The 26,310-nt window shown below is 43.2% G+C and overlaps 1 protein-coding gene across 5 annotated transcripts in view; it reads right to left on the bottom strand.

The window, feature by feature from the left end:
* KBTBD12 (kelch repeat and BTB domain containing 12) overlaps positions 1-26,310 on the bottom strand; it is a 66,480-nt gene that overhangs the window by 13,000 nt on the left and 27,170 nt on the right. For 2 of the 5 annotated variants that reach the window (XM_013982012.2, XM_005669819.3), the window contains exon 5: positions 10,282-10,479. In XM_013982012.2, the coding sequence (XP_013837466.1) occupies positions 10,282-10,479 (198 nt within the window). Of the gene's footprint in view, positions 1-1,823; positions 2,933-10,281; positions 10,480-14,701; positions 14,825-26,310 lie in introns of those variants that run through there. The other 3 variants (XM_021069444.1, XR_002337674.1, XR_002337673.1) reach the window with 3 other exon arrangements.

Consider the following 26,310-nt stretch of genomic DNA (forward strand, 5'->3'; position numbering starts at 1 on the left):
ACTATAGCTATGAAGTAAGTTTTTAAATTATGAGTCTTCTAACTTCTTCTTTTACAAGATTGTTTTGGATATTCAGGGTTTCTTGCACTTCCATATAAATGTTAGGATCAGCTTGTCAGTTTTTGTGTTCAATGTTTCCATTAATTTAGGTTTTCAGTTTCTTTAATGATGTGCAATTTTCATTGTACAAGTCCTGCATTTAATTTATTCCTAAGACTTTATTATTATTATTTGCCCTCGGCATGTGGAAGTTCCTGGGTCGGGTACTGAACCTGTGCCACAGCAGTGACCCAAGCTGCTGCCATGACAACACAGGATCTTTAACTCATTGTGCCACAAGAGAACTCAAGTATTTTATTATTTTTGATACTGCTATAAATGGAATTGTTTTCTTAACATTATTTTCAGATTGTCCATTGTGAATTGAATTTTTGCATTCCCATAACCTTGTTGAACTCATTTATTAGTGCTAATTTATTAGTACTAATAGATTTTTTGGTGGGTTTCTCAGGATTTTCTAAATAAAATATCATGTCATAGGCAATTTCTTTCTCCTTTCCAATCTGGACACCTTTTATTTTTTATTTTTTCCTAACTGCTGTGATTAGACCCTCCAGTACAGTGTTGACTAGAAGTGGCGAGAGTGGACATCCTTGTCTTGTTCCTGATCTTGGGGAAAAACTTCAGTCTTCCCACTAAGTGTGATGTTAGCTGTGGGTTTTCATAGATGCCCTTTATCAGGTTGTATAACTTCCCTCCTATTCCTAGTGTTATGGGTATTTACATCATGGAAGGGTGTTAGATTTTGTCAAATTCCTTTTCTATGTCTATTGCAATGAACCAACCTGTTTTTATCCTTTATTCTACAAATATGGTGTATTATACTGATTAATTTTTGTAGGGTGAATCAACTTTTCATTTTTGGGATAAATTCTGCTTGGTCGTAGTGTATAATTCTTTTTGTATGTTGCTAGTCAGTTTGTTAGTCTTTTATTGAAAATTATCACACCCATATTCATAATGGATATTGGCCCAAAGTTTTCTTGCAATGCTTTTTGCAATGTCAGTTTGGATATCTGGGAAATATTGGCCTCATAGAATGAGTTGGGAAATGCTTCCTCCTCTTCTATAGTTTGTAAGCTTATAAAGGCCTGGTGTTATGAACTCTGATCCTTCTGTTTTGTTTTTTCTTTTTATGGCTGTATATGCGGCATATGGAAGTTCCCTGGCTAGAGGTAGAATCAGAGCTGCAGCTGCCAGCCCACACCACGGCCACAGCGATGCCAGATCCAAGCTGCATCTGTGACCTACACTGAAGCTTGCAGCAATGCCAGATCCTAAACCCACTAAGGAAGGCCAGGGATTGAATCTACATCCTCATGGACACCATGTTGGGTTCTTGACACACTGAACCACCACAAGAGCTCTAATTCTGATCTTTCTGAAATGTACTGTTGGCTTCCGCACTCTGTGTTGGAGGTGGGCAACAGAGGTTTTGATTTTGTTTTCCCTGGTGAGTCTCAGGGCTCTGTTAAGAACTGTGGAGAGTCTGAGACTTTACATGTAAGCTCCCTGCAGCTTCATGGACACTGAGATGACACAAAACTCCCGGGTCACAGATGAAGTACAGTGTCTCCCACAGCAACAGTAACAGCCAGGGTACCAGCATTTTTTTTTTTTTTTTTAAGGGCTGCACCATGGCATATGGAGGTTCCCAGGCTAGGGGTAGAATTGGAACTGTAGCTGCTGGCCTATACCACAGTCATAGCAACACGGGATTCAAGCTACATATGTGACCTACACCACAGCTCACAGTAATACTGGATCTTTAATCCACTGAGAGAGGCCAAGGATCGAACCCGCATCCTCATGGATACTAGTCAGGTTCCTTAACCTCTGAGCCACTATGGGAACTCTAGCACCAGCATTTTAAAGATGTAACCTTTGAGCGGCAAATCCCACAGGGCAACAGGGAGAGTGTCAGGTGGCCCTGTGCAACCAGTGGGCTGCACCGTAGGGGAGGAATCCTAAGCTCAGGGAACCGGAAGCTTTTATGATGGTCAGTAAGCATGGTTGCCCAAGCTATGGAGGGACATGCTAGCTTTATCCTCTAAGGCAGTCTGCTCTGCAAACATGCTCGAAAAGAGAGCCCAGAACAAATTCAGTGTCTAGGCTCACGAGACATGCAGAAATGCATGAGACCCACACAAAGTCCCCTCAGCAGGCTCACCTGCTAATATTTTCCTTAATAACCCCCTGTCGTTCCTCCCTTATAGGTACTATATTTACACATTTTAAAATTGTTTTTGTTTTATCAGTTGCATGTGCACACGATTTAAAGAGTCAAACAGCCTTGCAAAGCTTATTCCTTAGAAACAGTTATCTCCTACATGACTTCCCATTTCCTGGTACCTGTCAACTCTGGCTGATTCTTCTGGCACTGAGCACTGTTATCTATAGATTACATGTTTTGTACTCCTGCCACTTCTCGATTTCTCAGATGAAGGCATAAACTCTCAACCTCCCCCGTGGAAATGTGGTTTTAGCTCCTTCCACTCTCCCACCATGTCTGCCTCTTTTCTGTTTTTCCACCTCCTGGCATGACTGAGGCACACTTTTGGTGGCTCCATGTTTAACACGACGTTATCAGACATGATTGTTAGGAATGCTGTTCACAGATGGTTAGGTGCAGACTTTCCTTTCTTGCACAACTTCTTGTTTCCTCTCCAGCTGTTTTATTTTTGTTAGTTTTTCTCTTCTGGATGTGCTCCATACTGTGCTGGCTTTTCAGGCTCTGTATAAAGCTGTCATCCTGGGATATCCCCAACATCCTTCTGGGGATTTCCTTTTCTCTCTTCCGTGTTTAATTCTGTTTCCTGGGTCCCAGGTCTACTCTACTTGGTGTAGATGTTCGTTTTTGGTGAAGCATACCCTAGTAAAATGGAAAACAGGAGGAAAATTTTGCAAGACACTGCATGTCTGAGATTGTGCCCTCATACTTGGTTAGAAATTCAGCTGGTATAGAAGTGTAGGTAGGAATAACTCCCTTGGAATTTTTGGAGGCATTAGCTTAATTTTCTTCTACTTTCCAACATTATATTTGGAGTGTGACACCATTCTGACTTCTGATACTTTCCATGGAACAAGTCCTTTCTCCCTGGAAGCTTTCTCCATCTCTCAGGTGTCCTCCACAGTCTGTGCTTTAGTTCATGTTTATTTTCTTTTGCCGTGCTGGGCATATGGTATATCCTTTCAACTGGTGGCTTCAGTTCTGGGAAAGTGTCCTAATTTACTTCATGGATGCTTTGTCTCTATTCCCTCCACTTTCTCTGTTTTTTTTTTTTTTTTTTTTTTTTGTTGTTGTTGTTGTTGTTGTTTTAACTGGAACTCCTATCATTCAATCATTGGACCTCCTGGACTTAATTTCTCTCATTTTCTATGTAATTGCTTTTTGCTCTATTTTCTGAGAATTTTCTTCCACTCTACATTCCAAGTTCTCTATTGTAAATTTCATTTCTGCTATCATAGTTTTAATTTCCAAGAACTCTCTAAATACCCTTTTCCTGTTGCGTGGACACACATTTTCTCTCATCTGTCTCCTCCTCCTGGCACAGTCTGTTTCCTCCAGGTGCTTTTCTTTGTTTATGTGTTTTGACCTGTCTTTTATGTATACACTTTCCTCAGAGGCCTGATAATCCCCAGCTGCTTGGGTGTCTTAAGAGAGGGACACCATGGAGGTTCTCTTTGGGGTGATGTGGCTTTGCCTTATTTAGGGGCTGGTCAGATCCCCAAGGAGGAATCTTCCAGGCTCTCCCCTGGAGGGTATGGCAGCTCACATCTGGGAGCCAGGAAAGGAAGACCTTGATCTCAATGTCAGCGTGCAGCTGTGCTCTTGAGCTCCCTGCTTTTAGTGCTGGACGTCTCACCTCCCCTGGCCTTGGCTTCTGTCTGTGTTGGGGAACAGGGGACTTTATCTCACTGTGGGTGCAGAACCGGGGTCCTCCCACCTTTCAGCACCACCTTCCTTCCCTCTTCCAGGGCCACTTGCCTACCCCCAAGACACCCTGTGGTTCTGTGATTATGTGTTTTTCTTTTTCTTTTTTCTTTTTAGGGCTGAACCAGAGGCATATGGAAGCTCCCAGGTTAGGGGTCGAATTGGAGCTACAGCTGCCAGCCTGCACCACAGCCACAGCAATGTCAGATCCAAGCTGCCTCTGTGATCTACGCCACAGCTCATAGCAACGCTGGATCCCCAACCCACTGAACAAGGCCAGGGATCGAACCCAAATCCTCATGGATGACTAGTTGGATTTGTTTCTGCTGAGCCACAACAGGAACTCCTGTGTGTTTCCTCTTCCTGTTGCCAGGTTAGGGTTCATCTGTCTCAGGTCTGGGCAGTTACCCATCAATCTGTTTTCCTGCTTCCAGGATCTCATTGCTGTTGTTCTCTCTCTTCTTCTCTTTACTTGTGTTTGTTCCATATACCATCATTTTAGTGGGGTGTAGGAGAAAACAGAGGTGTTCAACCTACTATGTTAACCCAAATTCAATTACTATATTTATTACATGTTTTTGTATACATCTTCCCATCCCATCATGTATTAAGCATCTCTGGCGTCTATCCCAAGTGCCTGTAAACTGTACACTTTAGTACACTTTTATTGAATTAACTAAATAGAGATGAATTTCTTTAATTTTTTTTTTTTTGGCTTTTTAGGGCCGCACCCATGGCATATGGAGGTTCCCAGGCTAGCTCCCAGGTCAAATCGGAGCTACAGCTGCTGGTCCACACCACAGCCACAGTAATTCAGGATCCAAGCCACATCTTCAACCTGCACCACAGCTCACAGCAACACCGGATCCTTAACCCACTAAGCGAGGCCTGGGATGGAACCCACAACCTCAAGTTTCCTAGTCAGATTCCTTTCCGCTGTGCCACGATGGGAACTCCCCTCCAATTTTTTTATTATAATGGATTTAGAGATGAATTTCTTGACTGGTTTTCTGAGTAAATAAATGCGACAAGTAGGTTTACTTCACACGAAGGGAGAAAATCCAGCGCCTGCTTTTAGGTCTGACATTGAGATTTCTTGTTCCTGATGGGCATGCCCATATACAATTGCTCTGTTTTTCCTAAAACCCCAGTTACATCTCATTCAGCTAATCCTGGAGATCTACCATCTCAGAACTGTGGAAAGTAACATAATGTCTTTTCTTTTAAAGGAAATCTTGGTTACTCCATTTTGCTGAAATGCCTTCTTGCGATTCCCCCTCCTCTTTCCCTCTTCTCCCAGTAACAATTAGTTTCAAATTAGCCAACCGGGAAGAATGTGTGCCCTGACCTGACCAATGGGAAGGGGACAGGGACATCACCTGAATTAGGGATAAATAGGGGAGGGTCCTTTGTTGGGTGCATACGCTTTTTGGAGTACCCGCGCCCTTCTGCAGAAGTAAAGAGCCTTGTCGAGATCTCCCCGTGTTCATGTGTCTCATTTTTCGACACTGATGATCCGAGCCGTGTCTCCAACAGAACCAAATAATTAAAAGGGTCTTTGAGAGTTTGCTGAGTAAATCCCATTCCCTCCAGCTGGAAACATTACTGTCCATTAAGTACCAAGAAAAGAGGTTCGCTCAGGTGGGAGTTCAGAGAGGCTATCCCTTCTCTAGCTCAGAGTTAAACACAGGAAGACAAGGTGAGAAAACCACAAGAGATCCTCAAACACTGATTATCACCCACTGCTCTGGCGGTGCTCAGGCCACCTTTGCATTCTCTGTCCTCTCTTCTGGTCAAGAGAAAGCCCACAGCCAGAAGAGGGAAAGGAGGGCACATGACTGCAGCTGGAGAAGCCCTGGGAGTAAATGGGTCCAACACCTGGGCTCTTCTCTCCTCCTGGTCTTCCTCCAACACAGAGCTCGAGCAAGCATCCTTACAAGGTCTCTGCCCTGCCAGGTTTCTTGCTGCTGTGATAGGTAGCAAGATACCTGTGCACAGCATGTGACGTCTAATATAAAAGATACTAAAGCCATGGGTTAAGAGTCTGACTGCAGTGGCTCAGGTCACTGCTAAGATGCAGGTTCAATCCCCAGCCTGGCTTAGGTCACAGCTGTGGCTCAGATTCAATCCCTGGCCTGGAAACTTCCATATGCTGTGGGTGCAGTCATTAAAAAAAAGATATTAAACCATTTAAAAAACCATCTTGGAAAGTTCTCTGAGGAACAAATAGAGAAAGAAAAATTAAAGGTTTTTATAATGGGGACTTTCATACAAAAACGAGTAAAATAAAGACTCACATACCCATTATGCAGCTTTAACAATGATCAACATTTTACCAGTGTTGTAAAATCTATTGTTACCCCCATCCCTATTCACTTCTTTAAAAAAATTGCTAGAGTAGATGAAAGCAAATTTCAGACAGCATATCATTTTCATCCATAAAAACTTCTACACAATGGAATCATAAAAGACCCAGAATTGCTAAAGTAATCCTGAGGAACAAAAACCAAGAAGGAGGCATAACTCTCTCAGACTTCAGGCATTATTACAAAGCCACAGTAAACAAGACAGTGTGGTACTGGTACCAAAACAGACACACAGACCAATGGAACAGGATAGAGAACCCAGAAATAAGCCCAGACACCTATGTTCAGTTAATCTTCAACAAAGGAGGCAAGCATATAAAATGGGAAAAAGACAGTCTTTTCAGTAAGTGGTGCTGGGAACACTGGACAGCTGCATGTAAATTAATGAAACTGGAACACACTCTCACACCATGCACAAAAATAAACTCAAAATGGCTTATAGACTTAAATGTTAAGACAAGACACCATTAAACTCCTAGAAGAGAACATAAGCAAAACATTCTCTGACACCAACCTTACAAATGTTTTCTCAGGCCAGTCTCCCAAGGCAACAGAAATAAAAGCAAAAATAAACCAATGGGACCTAACCAAACTGACAAGGTTTTGCACAGCAAAGGAAACCATAAAAAAGAAAAAAAAAAAAAAGGACAACCTACAGAATGGGAGAAAATAGTTTCAAATGATGCAACTAAGAAGGGCTTAATCTCTAAAATATACAAACAACTTATACAACTCAATAACAAAAAGCCAATGACCCAATTGAAAAATGGTCAAAAGACCTAAATAGACATTTCTCCAAAGAAGATATACAGATGGCCAACAAGCACATGCAAAAATGCTCAACATCACTAATTATTAGAGAAATGCCAATCAAAACTACTATGAGGTACCCGCCTCACACCAGTCAGAATGGCCATCATTAATAAGTCCACAAATAACAAATGCTAGAGGGGGTGTGGAGAAAAGGGAACCCTCCTGCACTGTTGGTGGGAATGTAAATTGGTACAACCACTATGGAAAACAGTATGGAGGTACCTTAGAAAACTAAATACAGAACTACCATATGACCCAGCAATCCCACTCTTGGGCCTATATCCGGACAAAACTTTCCTTGAAAAAACACATGCACCTACATGTTCATTGCAGCACTATTCACAATAGCCAAGACATGGAAACAACCTAAATGTCCATTGACAGATAAATGGATTCAGAAGATGTGGTACATATACACAACGGAATATTACTCAGCTATAAAAAAGAACAAAATAATGCCATTTGCAGCAACATGGATGGAACTAGAGACCCTCATACTAACTGAAGTCAGAAAGAGAAAGACAAATACAATATGATATCACTTATATCTGGAATCTAATATATGACACAAATAAACCTTTCTACAGAAAAGAAATGTATGGACTTGGAGAACAGACTTGTGATTGCCAAGGGGGAAGAGTAGGATGGACTAGGAATCTGGGGTTATAGATGCAAACTCTTGCCTTTGGAATGGATAAGCAATGAGATCCTGCTGTATAGCACAGGGAACTATATCTAGTCACTTGTGATGGAGCATGATGGAGGACAATATGAGAAAAAGAATGTATATATGTATGTGTGACTGGGTCATTTGGGTGTACAGTAGAAAATTGACAGAACACTGTAAACCAACTCCAATGGAAGAAATTAAAATCAATTATTAAAAAAGCTTCTGCACAATCTCTAATTGTTAATATGTTTTTCTTTCTCTTTTATATAAATTACAATGCCATTATTATTATGACCTAAAAAGTTAACGGTTCCTTAACATCATCTAATACCCCAGTTTACTTCAAATTTCCTACATTATCTGAAAAATATTTTTCTATAGAGGATTTGTTTGAATCGAGATAAATTAGGCCTACTCATTGCATCTGGTTCATCTATCTCCTCAGTCCATTTTAATTCATAATGAAAACTTTATTCTTTTTTATTTTAAAAGATTTTTATTTTTTTCCATTATAGCTGGCTTACAGTGTTCTCTCAATTTTCTATTGTACGGCAGGGTGACCCAGTCACACATACATATACATTCTTTTTTTCACATTATCATGCTCCATCATAAGTAACTAGATATAGTTCCCAGTGCTGTACAGCAGGATCTCATTGCTTATCCATTCCAAAGGCAATAGTTTGCATCTATATTCTTTAATTTACATATAATTATGTGCTTTAAAAATGAAGGCAGAAAATAAAAGAAAAAGAAAAAAAAAAAAGAAAAATGAAGGCAGACTTATAGCAGGCTTGGCTCGGCTGCAGCTGCTGGCCTACACCACAGCTCACAGCCACAATGGATCCTTAACCCACTGAGCGAGGACAGGAATCGAACCTGCGTCCTCATGGATGCTAGTCAGATTTGTTTCTGCTGAACCATGAAGGAACTCCCCCCCCTTATTTTCCCTAGTGCTTCTATAGGTGAGGTTAGAATTAAACATTTAGTCTCTTCAACTGCATTCTGTCTTATTTACTGTTGCAAATAATCAAACTTTGGAGACCATTGCTTGTTAGATTTATTCATGATTTTTTTTTTCTTTTTACAGCCACACCTGTGGCATACAGAAGTTCCCAGGCTAGGGGTCAAATTGGAACTGCAGCTGCCAGCCTATGCCACAGACACAGCAATGTGGGCTCTGAGCCATGTCTGCAACCTACACCAGAGCTCACAGCAACGCTGGATCTTTAACCCACTGAGTGAGGCCAGGGATAAAACCAGCATCCGCATGAATACTAGTTGGGTTCTTAACCCGCCGAACTACAATGGGAACTTCGAGATTTTTCCATATTTTAAAGTCTCCCTGTTACATTAAAAAAAGTGATAGGAGTTCCCGTCATGGCTCAGTGGTTAACGAATCCGATTAGGAACCATGAGGTTGCGGGTTCCATCCCTGGCCTCACTCAGTGGGTTAAAGATCCGGTGTTGCCATGAGCTGTGGTGTAGGTCACAGATGCGGCTCGGATCTCTTGGTGCTGTGGCTGTGGTGTAGGCTGGCAGCTGTTGCTCCAATTAGACCCATAGCCTGGGAACCTCCATATGTCATGGGTGCAGCCCTAGAAAAGTCACACACACAAAAAAGTGATAAATCTATACTATAGAACGCCATGATGGTAACAAATAGATACATGGAAACTAAGTAGTTTGGTAATAAATATTTGGATTAGGTGTAATTTTAATGCTTTCAAGCAGTTTATTTCAGGTGGCAGCTGTGGAGGAGTAAGAGAGTTTTCTGAGGGTAGGGCCGCACCTGCGGCATATGGAGGTTCCCAGGCTAGGGGTCAAATCGGAGCTACAGCTGCTGGCCTACACCACAGCCGCAGCATCGTGGGATCCAAGCAGCATCTGTGACCTACACCACAGCAACGCCAGATCCTTAACTGACTGAGCAAGGCCAGGGATTGAACCTGCAACCTCATGGTTCCTAGTCGGATTCATTTCTGCTGCGCCATGATGAGAACTCCAAGGCTAGGATTTCAAGAAAGATCAATAATGGCAGAGACAATACCCAGCACTTCTGGCCATTCCTCTCTTTGCACATGCCCTTCATGTTTTAAATCTCTCCTTTAGTCCTACCTGGCATTGCCCTTCCTTTCCCCATTTCTCCTCTTGTCATGTTCAACTAATATTTAATAAGTGTCTGCTATATGCCAGACACATTATAGGTCAGATCTCACTGGATTCTTACAACTGACTGTGGAGACAGCAGCTCCACTTTGTGATGTCAAACCCAAGTTCAGAGCTTGGGCAGTTGCTCAAGGTCCCTGGCCTCTGAAAGCCCTGCCTCTGCTGATGCTCGCCCTGTTCTCAGGATTATTGGTTGGTGGTGGGTAAATTAAGGGAGGTCAAAATGAGCACCAAAGGAAGTTACCAAACATGCACAACTCAACCAGTACCTGCTCCATGGAATCCCCCGCAGACATACAGTTTCCCGTCCACGGCTCCTGCGCTGGTGGAGTTGGTGCGAAGTGACAGCAGGGGACTTGGCATGGGGGGGCCCTCTCTCCAGAAGTCCCCATCCGGATTGTAGATCTCCACCACGTCTAGGCATTTCCGGACCTGGCCCTTGTCCCGTCCTATACAGCCAATTCCACCTGCAGAGAATGACAGAAAGGAGGTGAGCAGAACGGAAGCGTCATTGTGGGTGGAGCCCGTTCCTGCTGTGTCTCATCTCAGGCTCGTGGGCCTGGGCCTCATTCTCTTCTTGCCTGGTGCTTCCTCTGAGATAATTTCTAAGCAGGGGTGGTGTTGACTGCGGACTCCACAACCAAGTCTCATCTCATTTTCATTCAGAGTGTTCTACCCATTTACACTCACACATGAGGCTGATTCCACCGCAAGCTTTATAATCCCCAACATGCGACACTGGTTCACACGATGACCCTCCTTTTAGAGGAGGAATTTCCGGATTGAATGTGAGGGTGACTCGGTTTTAACATCTGCCTTCCTGTTGGCTGTTATGATTCCACTGACCTGGCTAACTGGGCAAACGTCCTTTCCATTCCCCATCATTGCAAGCCTGTCTCTCCCCTTTACATAAGTTGCAGGATTTTTTTCCTGTTAGGGAAGGTCAATTCTTTGGTAAATTTCAAGTTCAGGGGTCAAAGGGAGGGGCCCAACACCCACATTCATGACTCGGGTTCGATCCCTGGCTTCGCTCAGTGGGTCAAGGATCTGGCGTTGCTTGAGCTATGGTGTAGGTCACAGACACAGCTCAGATCCCATGTCACTGTGGCTGTAGTACAGGCCGGCAGCTGCAGCTTCGATTCGACCCCTAGCCTGGGAACTTCCATATGCCACAGGTGTGGCCCTAAAAAGAAAAAAAAGAAAAGAAAAGAAATCATTGGGGTGGAAAGGGCCATGTATGCAAATAAACAGCTAGAGGACAGGGAAGTCACACTCAGAAGTCCAGCAACTGAAACAAGTAACAGAAATACCATTTACATAATTATAACTTAAATAAACCCTCCATGGGGAAAGTAATTGCCTAAGAATTTCTAATCCACTGTAATAAGAAACTCAAATTTGTAGACGACCTTTCTGGTCCACAATGAAAGGTCTTAAATATCAGGACTATATTTCCTGGTACAGAGATGACTTCCCTGGAGGAGAGACAGCCCTTCCATCAGTGGTGTCACTCCATACAGACCCAGTCTGGTAACCTGGTCTGCACAATCCATCAGAGATGGGAGAGAGCTGGCCTCAGGTTGCCTGTGGAGGGTCCTGGGGAGTCACTGCACTGGGGCGGGATGGAGGCTGGGCACAACTGTTTACAGCAATATCGAAACCAGAACTGAGACTACCCTGTTCCCTTGGCCTTGACCCAATGCGTCACCGAGTGTTTAACCATACAGGCCTGATGGCATTTCTTCTTTCCCATTTTTGCATTATTGGATGGTATTTCCCCCATCACATGGCATTCAGTCTTCCTCCAGAGCTGTATCCCAGGGCCTGGCACAGCTCATCCTCACCGCAGCTGGGACTCACTCCAGATGGAAGAGGTGATGGAAGGCAACTTTGGAGGAAGACTTTTTTCTCTTTGTTGGTGGAGTCTGGCCTGCTTCTTATGTCAGTATGAATCCAGGGACTGAGGCTATAAACTCAGGAAGCTCTTAGCTGCTTTCTCTCTTATCTGACTGGATAAATTATTTAGCCCATTACTGCGCCAACTCTGAGCCGCTGCATTTCTGAGGAGGACATGCTGGCCTCAGTTAAATGCACACTCTGCTGGCCGTGGGCCCTCTTCCAACACGGCACTGGGGTCCAACAAAAGGTGGCATTTCCTATTTGTGGGGCAGGATGGCCTTAAAGAAGAGGGTTAATCCATAGCAGTTTAGCCTGGCAACCACCCATCAGTTAAGAACAAGATGATTTTAGTTACCTGCTCTGCTGGCCCCGGGAGAGAAATTATTAGGATGGTTTATATACACCCACTTTAGGGGGCCAGTCACTGGAGGCACACGGATGAAAAGCAAGTCACTGGGAGTCAACGGAGCAGCCAACATCCTGACTATAACTCCAAAGCTCACAGGAAAGCCCATTAGAGAAGCCTCCCCAGCACAGTGCAGATAAAGAACATTATTATTTGGTTTTTGGATATTATTCTCTTGGTTTTTGGAATAACTGGGCTGCTTGTCATTTTTGTTTCCTCATTACTAAGTATATTTAATTATAGTGTTCAGTCCTTATGCTACAAAACTCACTTTTTTTTTTTTTTTTTTTTTTTTTTTTTTTTTTTTGGCTTTTTAGGGCCGAACCTACAACATTTGGAAGTTCCCAGGCTAGGGATCTAATCGGAGCTGCTGCTGCTGCTGGCCTACACCACACCCACAGCAACACCAGATCTTAGCCGTGTCTGTGACCTACACCACAGCTCAACGCTGGATCCCCAACCCACTGGGCAGGGCCAGGGGTTAAACCTGTGCCAAGGATACCAGTCAGGGTCATTACTGCTGAGCCACAACGGAACTCCTAGAACTAACCTTTGAAGAACATGCCCTTCCTGTTTGGTTGGCAGGTAGTTCACACACTCCACTAGAAGGAGACATGGCTTGTGGGCTCTGCCTTGTTTCTGACCACAAAGGCCTGAACACGTTCTCCATCTCTCTTGGATGTAATTCCACCATCAAATACACTCTCAGCCCCAGTGACTTAATGAGCTTACACTGGAGGTGAATGTTGATTAGATAAATAATCAAATAAAAGCACGATCTTTATTAATAAGTCAGCACCAGCACGACAAGAGAACTCTTTTGATGAGAGAAATCCTGGGGCTGGATCAGCACTTCTTTAGAATTTCAATGCGATACTTCATATCTTTAATTTATGTGCTATCAGAACCTCTGAGCCTGACTTTATTTAAAAACAGGCGAATAGAAAGTATCTTTTTAGGTCATACCTTGATGGACATCAGTGAAAACAGAGACCTTGGGTTTTTGGTGGGGGTTGGGGGCAATTATAGGAGAGGACGCCCCTCTTGCCTCCTTTATTTCCACCCAGATGAAGGCCCATTCTCTTGTCTTGGTGGTCACAGTCCTTCATTTCTTCGGGGTGTCGGTGGCAGCATCTCCCCATGGGAAGCCTGGTAGGGGTGTAGCTGAGGGGGGTGTGGTCCTTCTCTGACACCCTCTGACGACTTGCTATCCATAGGACCTTAAATGCAGTGGGGCTGGCTTCTGATGTCCTTCTGCCTGCAGGCTGCCTCTAGGTGGCAGCCTTTTCTGTTCCTTCTGGCCTGGACCCACAGGAGGAAGGCCATTCTGGGCAACTGTGACAAGCTCCCAAAGTTGCCTGCATTGCTCAACAAGCCTTAGTAAATATATTCACTGTTGCTGACTCCCATGGGCCATGGAAAAAGCAGGTGGGCTTTTGGTTCACATGCCTGTGTGCAAGCTTATTAGCTAGACAACTTTGTCAATATAATGTCTCTAAGTCTCAATTTTTTCACCAGTAAGTTTTGGATAATAATTTCAATTTCAGGAGTTCCTGTTGTGGCTCAGTGGGTTACAGACACAATTAGTATCAATGAGGATGCAGGTTAGATCCCTGGTCTCACTCAGTGAGTTAAGGATCCAGCGTTGCTGTGAGCTGCGGTATAGGTTGCAGACGCAGTTCAAATCTGGCATTGCTGTGGCTGTGGCATAGGCCGGCAGCAGCTCCAATTTGACCCCTGGCCTGGGAACTTCCATATGCCGCAGGTGTGGCCATGAAAGAAAAAAAGAAAAAAATTCCCAATTTCATAAATTGTTGCAAAGATCAACTAACTTGTTAGGTAACTGTGTAAAGGAAGAGAAGGGTAAGGAGGAGCAGACATTCCTTGTAACCTATTCCCAAGCACAATGATGGGAATTTCCATTTATTTCCTCCCACACGCACTGTGTAAATGAGTAGCTAGCATGCAGCAGGTCCTGGGTGATCTTCATTCTTCTTCCTCCCTGTTCCAGGACATTGTATAAGTAAACCAACGTCTCTAAAACTGCTGAAATCTTAGGCTTGCTTACTCTCAATTATTTGCTAAGTCTGATTGATGGCTTGCTGGCTAAGGGTCACATCTCTTGAGTGTTTCCTCTGAGGCTGGATAGAGAACATCAGAGGCCAGAGGGCTGAGAAGTTAAGCTGAGCCTTCCTTCCAGCTTTCAAATGAATGAAAGACTCCCCAACATGGCAGAGCAGAATAAGGCATTGGGTCACAAACCTCTGGGAGGGGTAGGAGTGGCAGGTGGCAGCATGAGAGATAGATGGGGATTTTGCAGTCCAAAGGTGTCTAGGAGAAAAGCTGCCCAGGTATCTGGGTGGACAGTCCACCCTCTGACTCACATGTTAAATACCGTCTTCCCACGCTAATGTAGGGCTTGTGACAGTTTCATTCTCACCCAGGCTGTCTGTTCTCTGGTTTTCTTCTGCACTTTCTGCAGAGTTCCAGGGTTAGAGCCTAAAAGCCTAGAAGACATGAACCAAGCTTCTTGTCACTTCACAGTCTTCTTGATCTGTTTTCTCCATATGCTACCGACATAGCTGGTCCTATATACTAGGTACATGAAGATGTACCTAAATTTGCTTTGTTAAACACATTCTTGTTACTGGTGTGGGTTTAGCAATTTACCTCTTTTCAAAAAAGTGGTGTCTTTAGACACAGAATGTGTAGTTGCACAATACTTTGGCTATGTAAACTTATGCTTTCCTGAAAACATAAACAATGAGTCAGAGACCCAGATGACATCCTCCTAAGACATTTCTCACCTGCTCTGGATGACATCACCATCTCATCCACCAGGGGCTTTCACATTGTAGGAGCTTCTGAACATGCTCTGATTCAGCATCAAAAATACTTTAAATATCTAGTTAATTTAAGCAATCTATAATTATTATTTGAATATCACCTTTATGTCTGTATATTCATAAATATAGGTGTTAGAGAATAAAAAGTCTGGAGTTCCCATTGTGGCTCAGTGGTTAACGAATCCAACTAGGAACCAAGAGGTTGCGGGTTCGATCTCTGGCCTTGCTCAGTGGGTTAAGGATCCGGCATTGCCGTGAGCTGTGGTGTAGGTCGCAGACACGGCTCGAATCCCGCATTGCTGTGGCTATGGTGTAGGCCGGCAGTTATAGCTCCGATTAGACCCCTAGCCTGGGAACCTCCGTATGCCACAGGAGCAGCCCTAGAAAAGCAAAAAGACCAAAAAAACAAAAACAAAAACAAAAACAAAAACAAAAACAAAAAAACAAAAACAAAAAAGTCTGAGGGGTTTTTGGTCCCTGAGACACAGTCTACTGGGAAATGAAAGGCAAAAATAAAAGCATTATAATTGTATATTGATCAAATAAAGTGCAATTTCTTACTAGTTGTCACAATTACATGTGGAATGGCCAATTCAGAGAATTGGCAGGATGTCAATGATAAAAATTACTGAAGCCAAGGGAGTTCCTGCTGTGGCTCAGTGGGTTATGAACCGACTAGTATTCACGAAGATATGGGTTGAATCCCTGGCCTCACTCAGGGGGTTAAGATCCAGCGTTGCCATGAGCTGTGGTGTAGGCCACAGACAATACTCAGATCCTATGTTGCTGTGGCTGTGGAGTTGGCCCCTAGCCTGGGAACTTCCATAAGCTGCAGGTGCAGCCCTAAAAAGCAAAACAAAACAACAAACAAAACATTATTGAAGCCATGTGTAATTCTGGAGCCATAAGTAAACTCTGGCCTCTTACAGTAGTTATTTTTGGGCTCCCCATCAAGGGTGCCAGATAACCAAAGTGAACACCCTTCATATGATTAACTGGAAAAACATTTCATGGACACTGACAGCAGAAACCCAGTGAGCCATTCACTCTGGCTCAGAGCCACATCGGCTGTTGTTTCTCTAGCGCCACGTCTTCTCGGGATAAAGAAGGCTCAGGAGACCCCATCTGACTTCTCCGGCTATTGAAAACCCACATTGCCTTCTTTGTCGTGCCGGAGCTTAGGAAGGGTGCCTCAGAGCGAAGACACGGGATAGATCAGAACACATCCAACAACCTGCTGTGGGAACCTGTGAACTCGGGCCCTCTGACCAGTGATCCACCCCCAAAAAACATGCTGTCCAAGACCTCATCCTCCTCTGCATCTCTCCTAAAAGCTAGCCCAGGACCCATCTTCTGTGCCATATACCTAGTCAACATTTTGAGCATTTGAACCTCCACTAACTTGATGTTACTGCCACGCTATCCTCACGGCTGCTGTATTTCTCCAAGTGCTGTCCTGTGAGACTCACACCAGAACTGCCCGACGCTTCCCACAGTTCAGGTTCCTAGGTCCCACTGCAGACCTCCTGGCCTAGAATCTGCTCTTTTAATAAACAACCTGGGTAATCTAAGAAACACCAGTGTTTTTTTAAAATACCGTTTAGAATTTTATTAAAAGAAAGAAAAAGGCAAAATCTTAACCACAATGAAACTTGGTTCCTCTTACCTTAGAAAGTGATTCACCTCTAAAGTGATCTCTGAAATGCATTTTGGGCAATTGCTGGAACCTTCTGTGCAACCCTCCCCTCACCACCCTGGGACAGTTGCAATGAGCAGGGCACAGCTGGTCTGCTGGATAAAACTCGTAGCCGTGCTGGGAGACTGATTCTTAGCTGGCTCCTCAGACAGGGAAGTGAAAATCCCTTCTTTAAAAAAGTTGCCACAATACCAGCCACGCTGATGATTTGTGAAGCTTTTGCCCTGATGGGGAGCAAGATAGGAAGGTCAATTCAGTAAAACGACGAAGCCCGGGCTGACTTTGAGAAAGGACATGGGCACGATTGAGGCCACAGCAATGGGCAGGGTTGGGGCAGCACAACTGAGTCACACAAGTCACTTGGGGAGATGTGGAAGATGCTCTGGGGTTCGCCAAACAGAGCGGAGGGTTAAGAGCTGAGGGAACAGAGTAACACAGGCGCAGGATGGAGGCAATTCAGGAATGACCCAGTGCCAAGGCTGGGGTGGGACCTCGAGGCTAGAGGGTCAGATGCTGAGGCCAGCTGGGGCCAGTCTGCAGAAGGTCTACAGGTTTCCACAAATAGACTCTGCTGCTCACTTTCTATATTTGACTTTGTCTGACCCATGAGGCTAAAGCAACTTCTGAACACAATCTGACTTTTAAAAATGCTTGTTGGAAAGCTGAAGTATGAATGTACCTTGTCATTTAAGAAGCAAGCATAACATACTCAAAATCGTAACATACTATGAGATCTAAAACGTTTGTTAGTTTATCTCACAAAAGCTTCTTTCAAAGAGAAAGCCCCTGGTCCCAGATTCAAATCAGTATTTTGTAACAGAGCATCAATAAGGGCTCAAACTGGGTTTTAATGAGGTGGAGCCCACTGAGGGAAGAAGGAGGCAGACAGGAGCAATGAGATTTCAAGCAGGTTTATCCAGGACGGAGTGGCCAGTGAGCACTGAACTGAGAGAACTCAGGCTCCCTGCAGCTTATGGAAAGGGGTAGTTTCTATTTTTAGCACAGGTTTCTCCCACATGGAGAAAGAAACTGAAGATACAAGTTATGTTGTTACAGGAGTTCCCCTCATGGCTCAGTGGTTAATGAATCCAACTAGGAACCAAGAGGTTTTGGGTTCAATCCCTGCCCTTGCTTGGTGGGTTAAGGATCTGGCGTTGCTGTGAGCTGTGGTGTAGGTTGAAGACACAGCTCGGATCCTGCGTTGCTGTGGCTCTGGCATAGGCGGGCAGCTACAGCTCCAATTAGACCCCTAGCCTGGGAACCTCCATGTGCCCAGGGAGCGGCACCAGAAAAGACAAAACAAACAAACAAACAAGTTATGTTGTTACAATTTAACAGTTTCTCCAGCTCTTCTTGTCTTCCAGCTTTGTGTTTCATTTCCTACAGTTACCAGCTAACACTCATTAGATTCTTTCTCAAAACTTTACTAGTAAGAGTCTGAATTTATTTCCTTCTCTAATCTTCATAAAAGTAGGATTGAAAGCTTTGCAAACAAGGACATTTTCTCATAGCAATAGGATACATAGTAACCTAAATTTTTGGACTACCTTTTTAAAGAACTTTTCTTTTTAGAAGATAAGGATGTATTTTGGATTAAAGTATTGTAGTAGTGTAACTACCTCTTACAAATGGCTCTCACAGTACAGATGACAAAAGATTTTTCCTAAAAATAAAGCTTGATGGAGTACCCCTCCTGGCTCAGAGGAAATGAATCTGACTAATCCATGAGGACGCAGGTTCAATCCCTGGCCTCACTCAGTGGGTTAAGGATCCCAAGATGCCGTTAGCTGGGGTGTAGGTTGCAGATGCCACTCAGATTCGGTGTTGCTGTGGCTGTGATGTAGGCTGGCAGATGTAGTAGCTCTGGTTCAATCCCTAGCCTGGGAAACTCCATATGCCTCAGGTGTAGCTCTAAAAAGACTAAATAAATTAATAAAGCATGTTAAAATGCATGGCCTTCAGCAGCACCTTTCCCGTTGGCTTTCTCCTACAGGATTTCAAAGGGTTCGTGATAAGACCGCAGCCCCACTCTTTCTTGCTCTTCCTGACAAAGCCCTCAGAAAAAAGTGAAAATGGAAATCGGTCTGTTTTAAATACCTTTTAAATAAGGGTGTCATTTACTCATAAGCCTCATGGAGACAATTTAAATTATTTTAAGCTTTCCGGGAACTTACCCACCAGAAGAGACAATTACAGTGATGAAGGGGATAAAAGGCACATGTACTGCATGAACAAAGGAGTTGCTTAAGCAAACAATCCAGGCATACCTCTTTCTGCATTTTTATGCTAAGAGGGAAATTTATAGATTTCCAGGAAAACCCATCCAATAGCTGACTAATACCACCCCTTGCCTGCCATAATTCCAGAAGCTCTTTTTATCAAAACTCAAGTTATTCATGGAGCCTGTGATGAGATGGTTTTCAATATGAAGCACTTCCACAATAAACATTTAGCTCAGATTTTAATTCAGGCCAACATTGTAAAATCTTTATAACTGAAGTCAAACCAGGGTCAGCATTAGCTAGACGGTCCAGCAGGCTGCTGTGTTCATCTTCTGCTCCTACATCCTGGTTGATAGTTTCAGAGCCCCTCCACAGAGGAGGGAATCCACTTCAAGCAGAAGCAGAGTGTGCACTGGGCCCTGTTCGCATGTGCAGGGGGAGAAGAAGAGTATGAAGAGGTGGTCCTTAGACCCCACAGGGGTGAGGACCAGGTGATCCCAGCACAAGGGTGCCCCCTAGAGGCCATGTGGCCAGAACAGACCTGTGGGAGGAGCTGGAATACCCGAGGCTACTAAAGATAAGCAAATTGGGCTGAGGGTTTATTAGGGCACTAGAGCATAACAGGACCCCCTGCCACCTATTACAAGTAACAGCAACCACTATAACTATCTTTTATTGATCACTTGTATGCCTGTCACAGTATCTATCTCTCTCTCTTTTTTTTTTTTTTTTGCTTTTTTAGGGCCACACCCATGGCACGTGGAGGTTCCCAGGCTAGGGGTCAAATTGGAGCTGTAGCTACCGGCTACAGCAACCACCATATCTGAGCCACGTCTGTGACCTACACCACAGCTCATGGCAATGCCGGATCCTTAACCCGTTGAACAAGGCCAGGGATCAAACCTGTATCCTCATGGATGATAGATTCTTTTCCACTGAGCCATGATGGGAACTCCCATTCATCTCTCTTTTAAGTGTCACATCTTCATTTTATGATTGAAGAAAACAGACTCAGAGGAGTTCCCACTGTGGTGCAGGGAGTTAAGGATCTGGCATTGTCACTGTAGTGGCTTGGGTTGCTACTGTAGTGTGGGTTCAATCTCTGGCCTGGGAACTTCCACATAGCACAGGTGTGGCAAAAAACAAAAACAAAAACAAAAACAACAACTCAGAAACGTGAACCAACTTGCTCAAAATCACATGGTATTAATAAATTGCAAGGACAGGATTTGTCTGTAGGAGGATCTTTACTTGATTTCGGGTGAAGAAGACCCCTGGGAAATCTTTGTATGATAGGACTGACTCAGGAGATTTATAAAAATATAAAGAGCAAAGGCAGGGCCATTAGTCAGATGAGCTAGATTACCCTGAAGGCCTGCTTCTCTCCCCGGGGTCATTAGATGTGATGGCTTTCAGCTCTCTGGGCTCCAGTTTGCCTGTTACAGTCACCCCTCATCTTACAGAAACCAGACTGCACGGCACTGCCCAGAACACAGTGCAAACCCTGAATAAGTAAAACATACTCAGGAGCAGTACCATGACAGAGATCTTGAATTTTATTCCACCAAAAACTGGAGTCATCGTTAGAGATACATGGTCTACTGGTCTAGTTGTACATACAAGCTGTATATCTGCAGGTTCGATTGTTTGCACAATCTTGCATGGACAGCAGTGGGGGGAAGGGGGGAGGAAGAGCCATCAAAACGCAGTTGTCCTATGCCAGGGGGACAAGCAGCCTGACATAATCAACAGCCATCATCCAGCACTCACATTCAGAGCAGCATGATTTTTGATAATGGCCGAGTTACTCTTAAAAGTTATTTTAATTTAGAAATGGGACGGATTTGGGTTTGTGTCCTGGAATTAATCACACTACATGTGTGATAAAAATAAGCAAAGTTCTTCCTTTGGAGGCTATGAGAAATGAGACATGGACAGCATCTAGCATTTGGTAGTTCTTCAACAATTACTACTTTCCTTCAAAGACATTTCTCAAGAGGCAGAGAAGAGTGTGATTACTTAAAATATTTTTTCTAATTAAAAATGTTACCAAATTTTGATTTTTTTTTTTTTGGTCTTTTTGCTATTTCTTGGGCGCTCCTGCGGCATATGGAGGTTCCCAGGCTAGGGGTCGAATCGGAGCTGTAGCCACCGGCCTACACCAGAGCCACAGCAACTCGGGATCCGAACTGTGTCTGCAACCTACACCACAGCTCACGGCAACGCCGGATCGTTAACCCACTGAGCAAGGGCAGGGACCGAACCCGCAACCTCATGGTTCCTAGTTGGATTCGTTAACCACTGCGCCACGACGGGAACTCCCAAATTTTGATATTTAAAGGTACTGGCGTCAATTATTTGGAAAATGTACTGTATAGAATCTCTTATTTTCTAATGCCACAAAAACCAGATTCTGCAGGTCTCAGAACTCAAACTATCTAGGTGGATTGTCTATTTAAAGGTATTTTTACCCTGTAATCAAGTTGAAACTTTTTGTAGACAGGACCTTGTCCAGGTAATCATCTAAGTAGTACTGGGTAAGTAACAGTAACACAGAGATTCAAAATGTAAACACAATAAAGGTGAATCAATATGATATTTTAAAAATAGATTTTAGGAACTAAAAATAGAGTTGCCACACAATCCGGCAATCCCAGCATATGTCTGGAGAAAACTTGAATTGGAAAAGATGCATGCACATCAATGTTCATAGCAGCACCATTCACAATAGCCAAGATACAGAAGCACCTAAGTGTTCCATCGACAGAGGAATAGATAAAGAAGATGTGGTACATATACACAATGGAATACTGCTCGGCCATAAAAAAAGAATGAAACAGTGCCATTTGCAGCAACATGGATGGACCTAGAGATTCTCATACTAAGTGAAGAAAGTCAAAAAATACAAATATCATATAATATCACTTTAAGGTGGAATCTAAAATATGATACAAATGAACGTATTTACAAAACAGAAACTGACTCACAGATCTTGAAAACAAACTTTTGGTTACAAAGGCAGGGGTAGGGGGATTAAATTAAGAGTTTGGGATTAACACATACAAACTACTGTATATAAAATAAACAACAAGGTTCTACTGTCTAGCACAGGAAACTGTAGTCAATATCTTATAACAACCTATAATAGAAGAGAATATGGAAAAAGAATCTGAATCACTTTGCTGTACCTCAGAAACTAACACAACACTGTAAATCAATTATACTTCAATAAAAAAGACAAAATTTTTTTAAATGAAAATTTTTTTAAATAAAAAATAGACTTTAAGAGACTTTCCAACAGGTTTTGTTGGGTGTACCCAATAGCTAAGGTAAAGTAAACTTTGTCCTCTCTTTTTGTAAATGGACTTAAACTTGAAAAAGGAGCCCTGGAAAAAAAAAGTTGGAATGGGAATTGCTGATTTAGCTCTAACATGGGATGAACATTTTCAAAGAGTTTTAGGAAGTAAGCAGAATTGGACACACACCCATTACGGATCTTAAACGGAGGTTCTCTAGAAGCATTTGGTCCACAGAAAATCCCTGAACTAAGGAGACCACTGGCCAAAGCAAACACTGTCTAAGACAAAGAGAAGGATATTCTAGTAAAAAACCACTGCCACTGTCTTTGTTGTGTACATTTTTTTTTAATTGCCACAGCATGTGAAAGTTTTCAGGCCAGGGACTGAACTCGTGCCACAGCAGCCACCTGAGCCCCTGAAGTGACAACACCAGATCATTAACCCTCTGTGCCACAAGGGGCCTCTGTGTACTTTTATTCTTTATCCCTTCTATTCTCCTCTCTACCTGCTTACTAAGGGATGATGGCCATTGTAACTGTTATTTTGCTCTCTTACACTATTGCTTGTGCAGCTAACTGGCAGTGTGATGGGGGCATGTTACACTAATGACACCAACAATGATACAATTCAAAAATAGAAAATGTGTCCTTGCACCGAGACAGGGTGAAGCTGCTAATGTATCTCATGCAGCACCCAGACCCTTTTTTCCTATGTGGGAGAGAGACTCTTGGCCCTAGTCCAGGAAAACTGTCCTGTTAGTCTGTTAGACCCCTGTGTTTGCCTCTCCAGTACACTCAGGGGGTAACATCTTCCAACAGAGTCTGAACGGGTAAAAGAAACACTAGTGAGTTAGGTTCTGAGGCTAACAGTCCATCCATAGGTATTGTTCAACTCCAGAGACACTCAACTGTGTCCCCCACTTTTGTTGATGTAGAAAATAGTAAACCAACCAGTTAAAATTCCTTTGCCCAGATAGTTATTGAAATTAGCCAAGCCTTGGACTTTTCCATTGCTAACCAAGGGGAGGTTATGCCAATGCTGACACTTGACTTTGTACCCAGACTAACACCATGGATGAAATTCAACAACTTCTACCTACACAAAAAAGCAAAATGACTATCAAGAAAGACTTGGGAGTTGCTGAGACTTGTTTTCATGGGCAGACCTGGAAAAATCTATGCGGTGCCTTTAGCGTTTCCTCCAACCACTCCCTGTAATACTTGGTTACACTTGTGTATTGCACAGCTTGATTTGTTTATCTGGAGTCTTAAGTCTACATAGCCTCTGTCCCAACAACTGCTCCAACACATGATTTAAAGATGAAAACAGGATTAATTCATCCTGATCAACACACAAATGGACAATCAGACCCACGTATGAAATCTTGTCTTCAAAGAGAATCAACCACAGTGGAGGTTGATGGTGCACCACCTTGATGGAGGCCTTTTTTTTTTTTTTTTTTTTTTGGCTATGCTCATGGCATGTGGAAGTTCTCCAGCCAGAGATCAAACCTGCACCACAGCAGCAACCTGAGCTGCTGCAGTGACAATGCTGGATCCTTAACCCGCTGAGCCACCAGGGAACTTAGATGGTCACTTCGTTTGTCCTGGCTGATGGAAGACCCTCACAGGAGCATGAGGATACACAGAAGGTCTATACCCCAGGAAAGTGGTCTCATCCTTTATTGGAATCCATAATTGACATTTAATTGAGAAACAGACTAAATGAATATTCACTGATGAAGTGAGGTATTACAGCATTAAAGTAATTTGACCTAACCTTTCTTTACCATGTTTGGACTTATATTGTTCCTTATGCCAAGCATATGTTTCTCCCTCTTCTTCATTTGACTAGTTACTACCTGTGGAGTGAGCTAGTTGATGGCCCACAGTGTCCCCACAGCTGACACGGGTACCTGTCTGTACCTTGTCTGAGGCCATGAGCCCCTCCTGGGCACAGCGTGTGACTCCATCTGTGAGTCATCAGCACTCAGCCCAGTCTCTGACACATCATATGCCCCAAGAGGTATTTGTTGAGTCAAATTACAGTGTGATAAGAAAATACAGTCTCTCTCCAATGGAAATTATTAGTTTGCTGACACCACTGTTACTCAGTTGAGTTTTACATGTTATTTAAAAGGCCTTTCTGTTGGAGTTCCTGTTGTGGCACATCAGAAAGGAATCCAACTAGGAACCATGGGGTTTTGGGTTCAATCCCTGGCCTCGATTAGTGGGTTAAGGATCTGGCATTGCTGTGAGCTATGGTGTAGGTCACAGACTCAGCTCGGATTTGGTGTTGTTGTGGTGTAGGCCAGCAGCTGTAGTAGCTCTGATTAGACCTCTAGCCTGGGAACTTCCATATGTCACGGGCCCTAAAAAGCAAAAAAATAAAATAAAATAAAAAATAAATAAAAGGCCTTACTGCTATTGAAAGTGGGGTCCAGCTGTGCATCCCTCTAAATCCAATAAAGAGGCAAGATTGGTGGAAAGGATTCAAGTTTGTTTTGTGTCGGAGGCCAGCAACTGAGGGGGGGAAGGGCAGACTCTTGTCCAAAGGCCAACTCCCCCTTGACCGTTAGAGGGTAGGACCTTTTAAAGGGGAGTTTCAGGAGTGTATACAGTGAGGGGCTATGTGAGGACAGTTATCTTGAAATCTGTCTGACCAGCGTCACCTTGATTTAAGTACAGTTCGTCTTCAGTTCTGGGTAGGTTTGTTCCCATTTCCCTGAGGCCAGTTCTCAGGATTGTGGCAGCTGATGTCATGGCCACAGTCTGGTCATCATGTCGTTAACTTCTTCCACCTGGTAGGGGTTTCAGTATCTATGTGACAGCTCACAGGATGTGGCTCAGAATCCGATCTACAGCCCTTGAGATGGAGCTAAAGGGCCTTGACTTTGCTTAATGACTAAACGATTATTATTTTGTCTTGTTTAACTGTTTTCCTTTGCGTCTGCATTTTCCCATGTCTCTGATTAAAATTATTCGTTGGCTGAAGTTTTTCCACAGACAAAAAGCAGGCGGAGGACATGGTGGGAAGGACCACAGGGTTCTGCTCCGTTTCATTACTTTCCACTGAATTACTTCTCCTTTCAGTTCTGAGAAGAACTGTCCTTGTTTTCACTCAGCTCCTAAGAACTGTTTTCATTCATAAGCCTCGTGAGGTTCCTTCTTGCCATTAGCCCAGGGTTCTTGCTGCCTCCTTCACACTTCCTCCAATATAATAATTTTGAGTTTCTGTAACATATTTTCTCTCCTCTATATGTGTGTTTCCCTCACTCCTTTACATCCTTCTTAGCTCAAGAAACATGCTATGTAATGTTGTTTTTGTAAACATTCTATCATGGTAAAAAAAAAAACTTAACACGAGATCTACCCTCTTAACAAAATTTTAGGTGTACCGTACAGTATTGTTCTTTTTGTGTGTGTGGGTGATGTGAGGTAATGGACTAAACTCATTAGTTTATATAGAGATATCCAGTTGTCTTGGCACATTTGTTGAAAAATTCATCCTTCCCTACTGAACTGCTTTGACAGCTTTGTCAAGACCAACTGAGAAAAAAATGTAAACATTTGTTACTGAAGTCTTCTTTATGTTCCACTGATATATAGGCCTATTCTTAGGCCAGTACCACTGTGTCTTGATTACTGTAGCTCTAGGTTTTAAAAATGTGTTAAGTAAGTCTTCAAACTTTCTTCTTTTTCAAAATTGCTTTGGCTATTCTATATTCTTTGTGTTTATATGTTCTATACATTTAGGATCAGCTTGTCAACTTAAAAAAATTATGAGATATTATAAGGATTATTTGAATCTATAGATCAACTTGGAGAATATTGCTGTCTTAACAATATTGAGTCTTTGAGTCTACAAACAAGGACTCTACTTAGGTAGATCTTTAACTCTCTTGGGAGTTTTTTAAAAATAGTTTTTATG

The sequence above is a fragment of the Sus scrofa genome, chromosome 13 (genome assembly GCF_000003025.6).
Source record: "Sus scrofa isolate TJ Tabasco breed Duroc chromosome 13, Sscrofa11.1, whole genome shotgun sequence".
NCBI lineage: Eukaryota > Metazoa > Chordata > Mammalia > Artiodactyla > Suidae > Sus > Sus scrofa.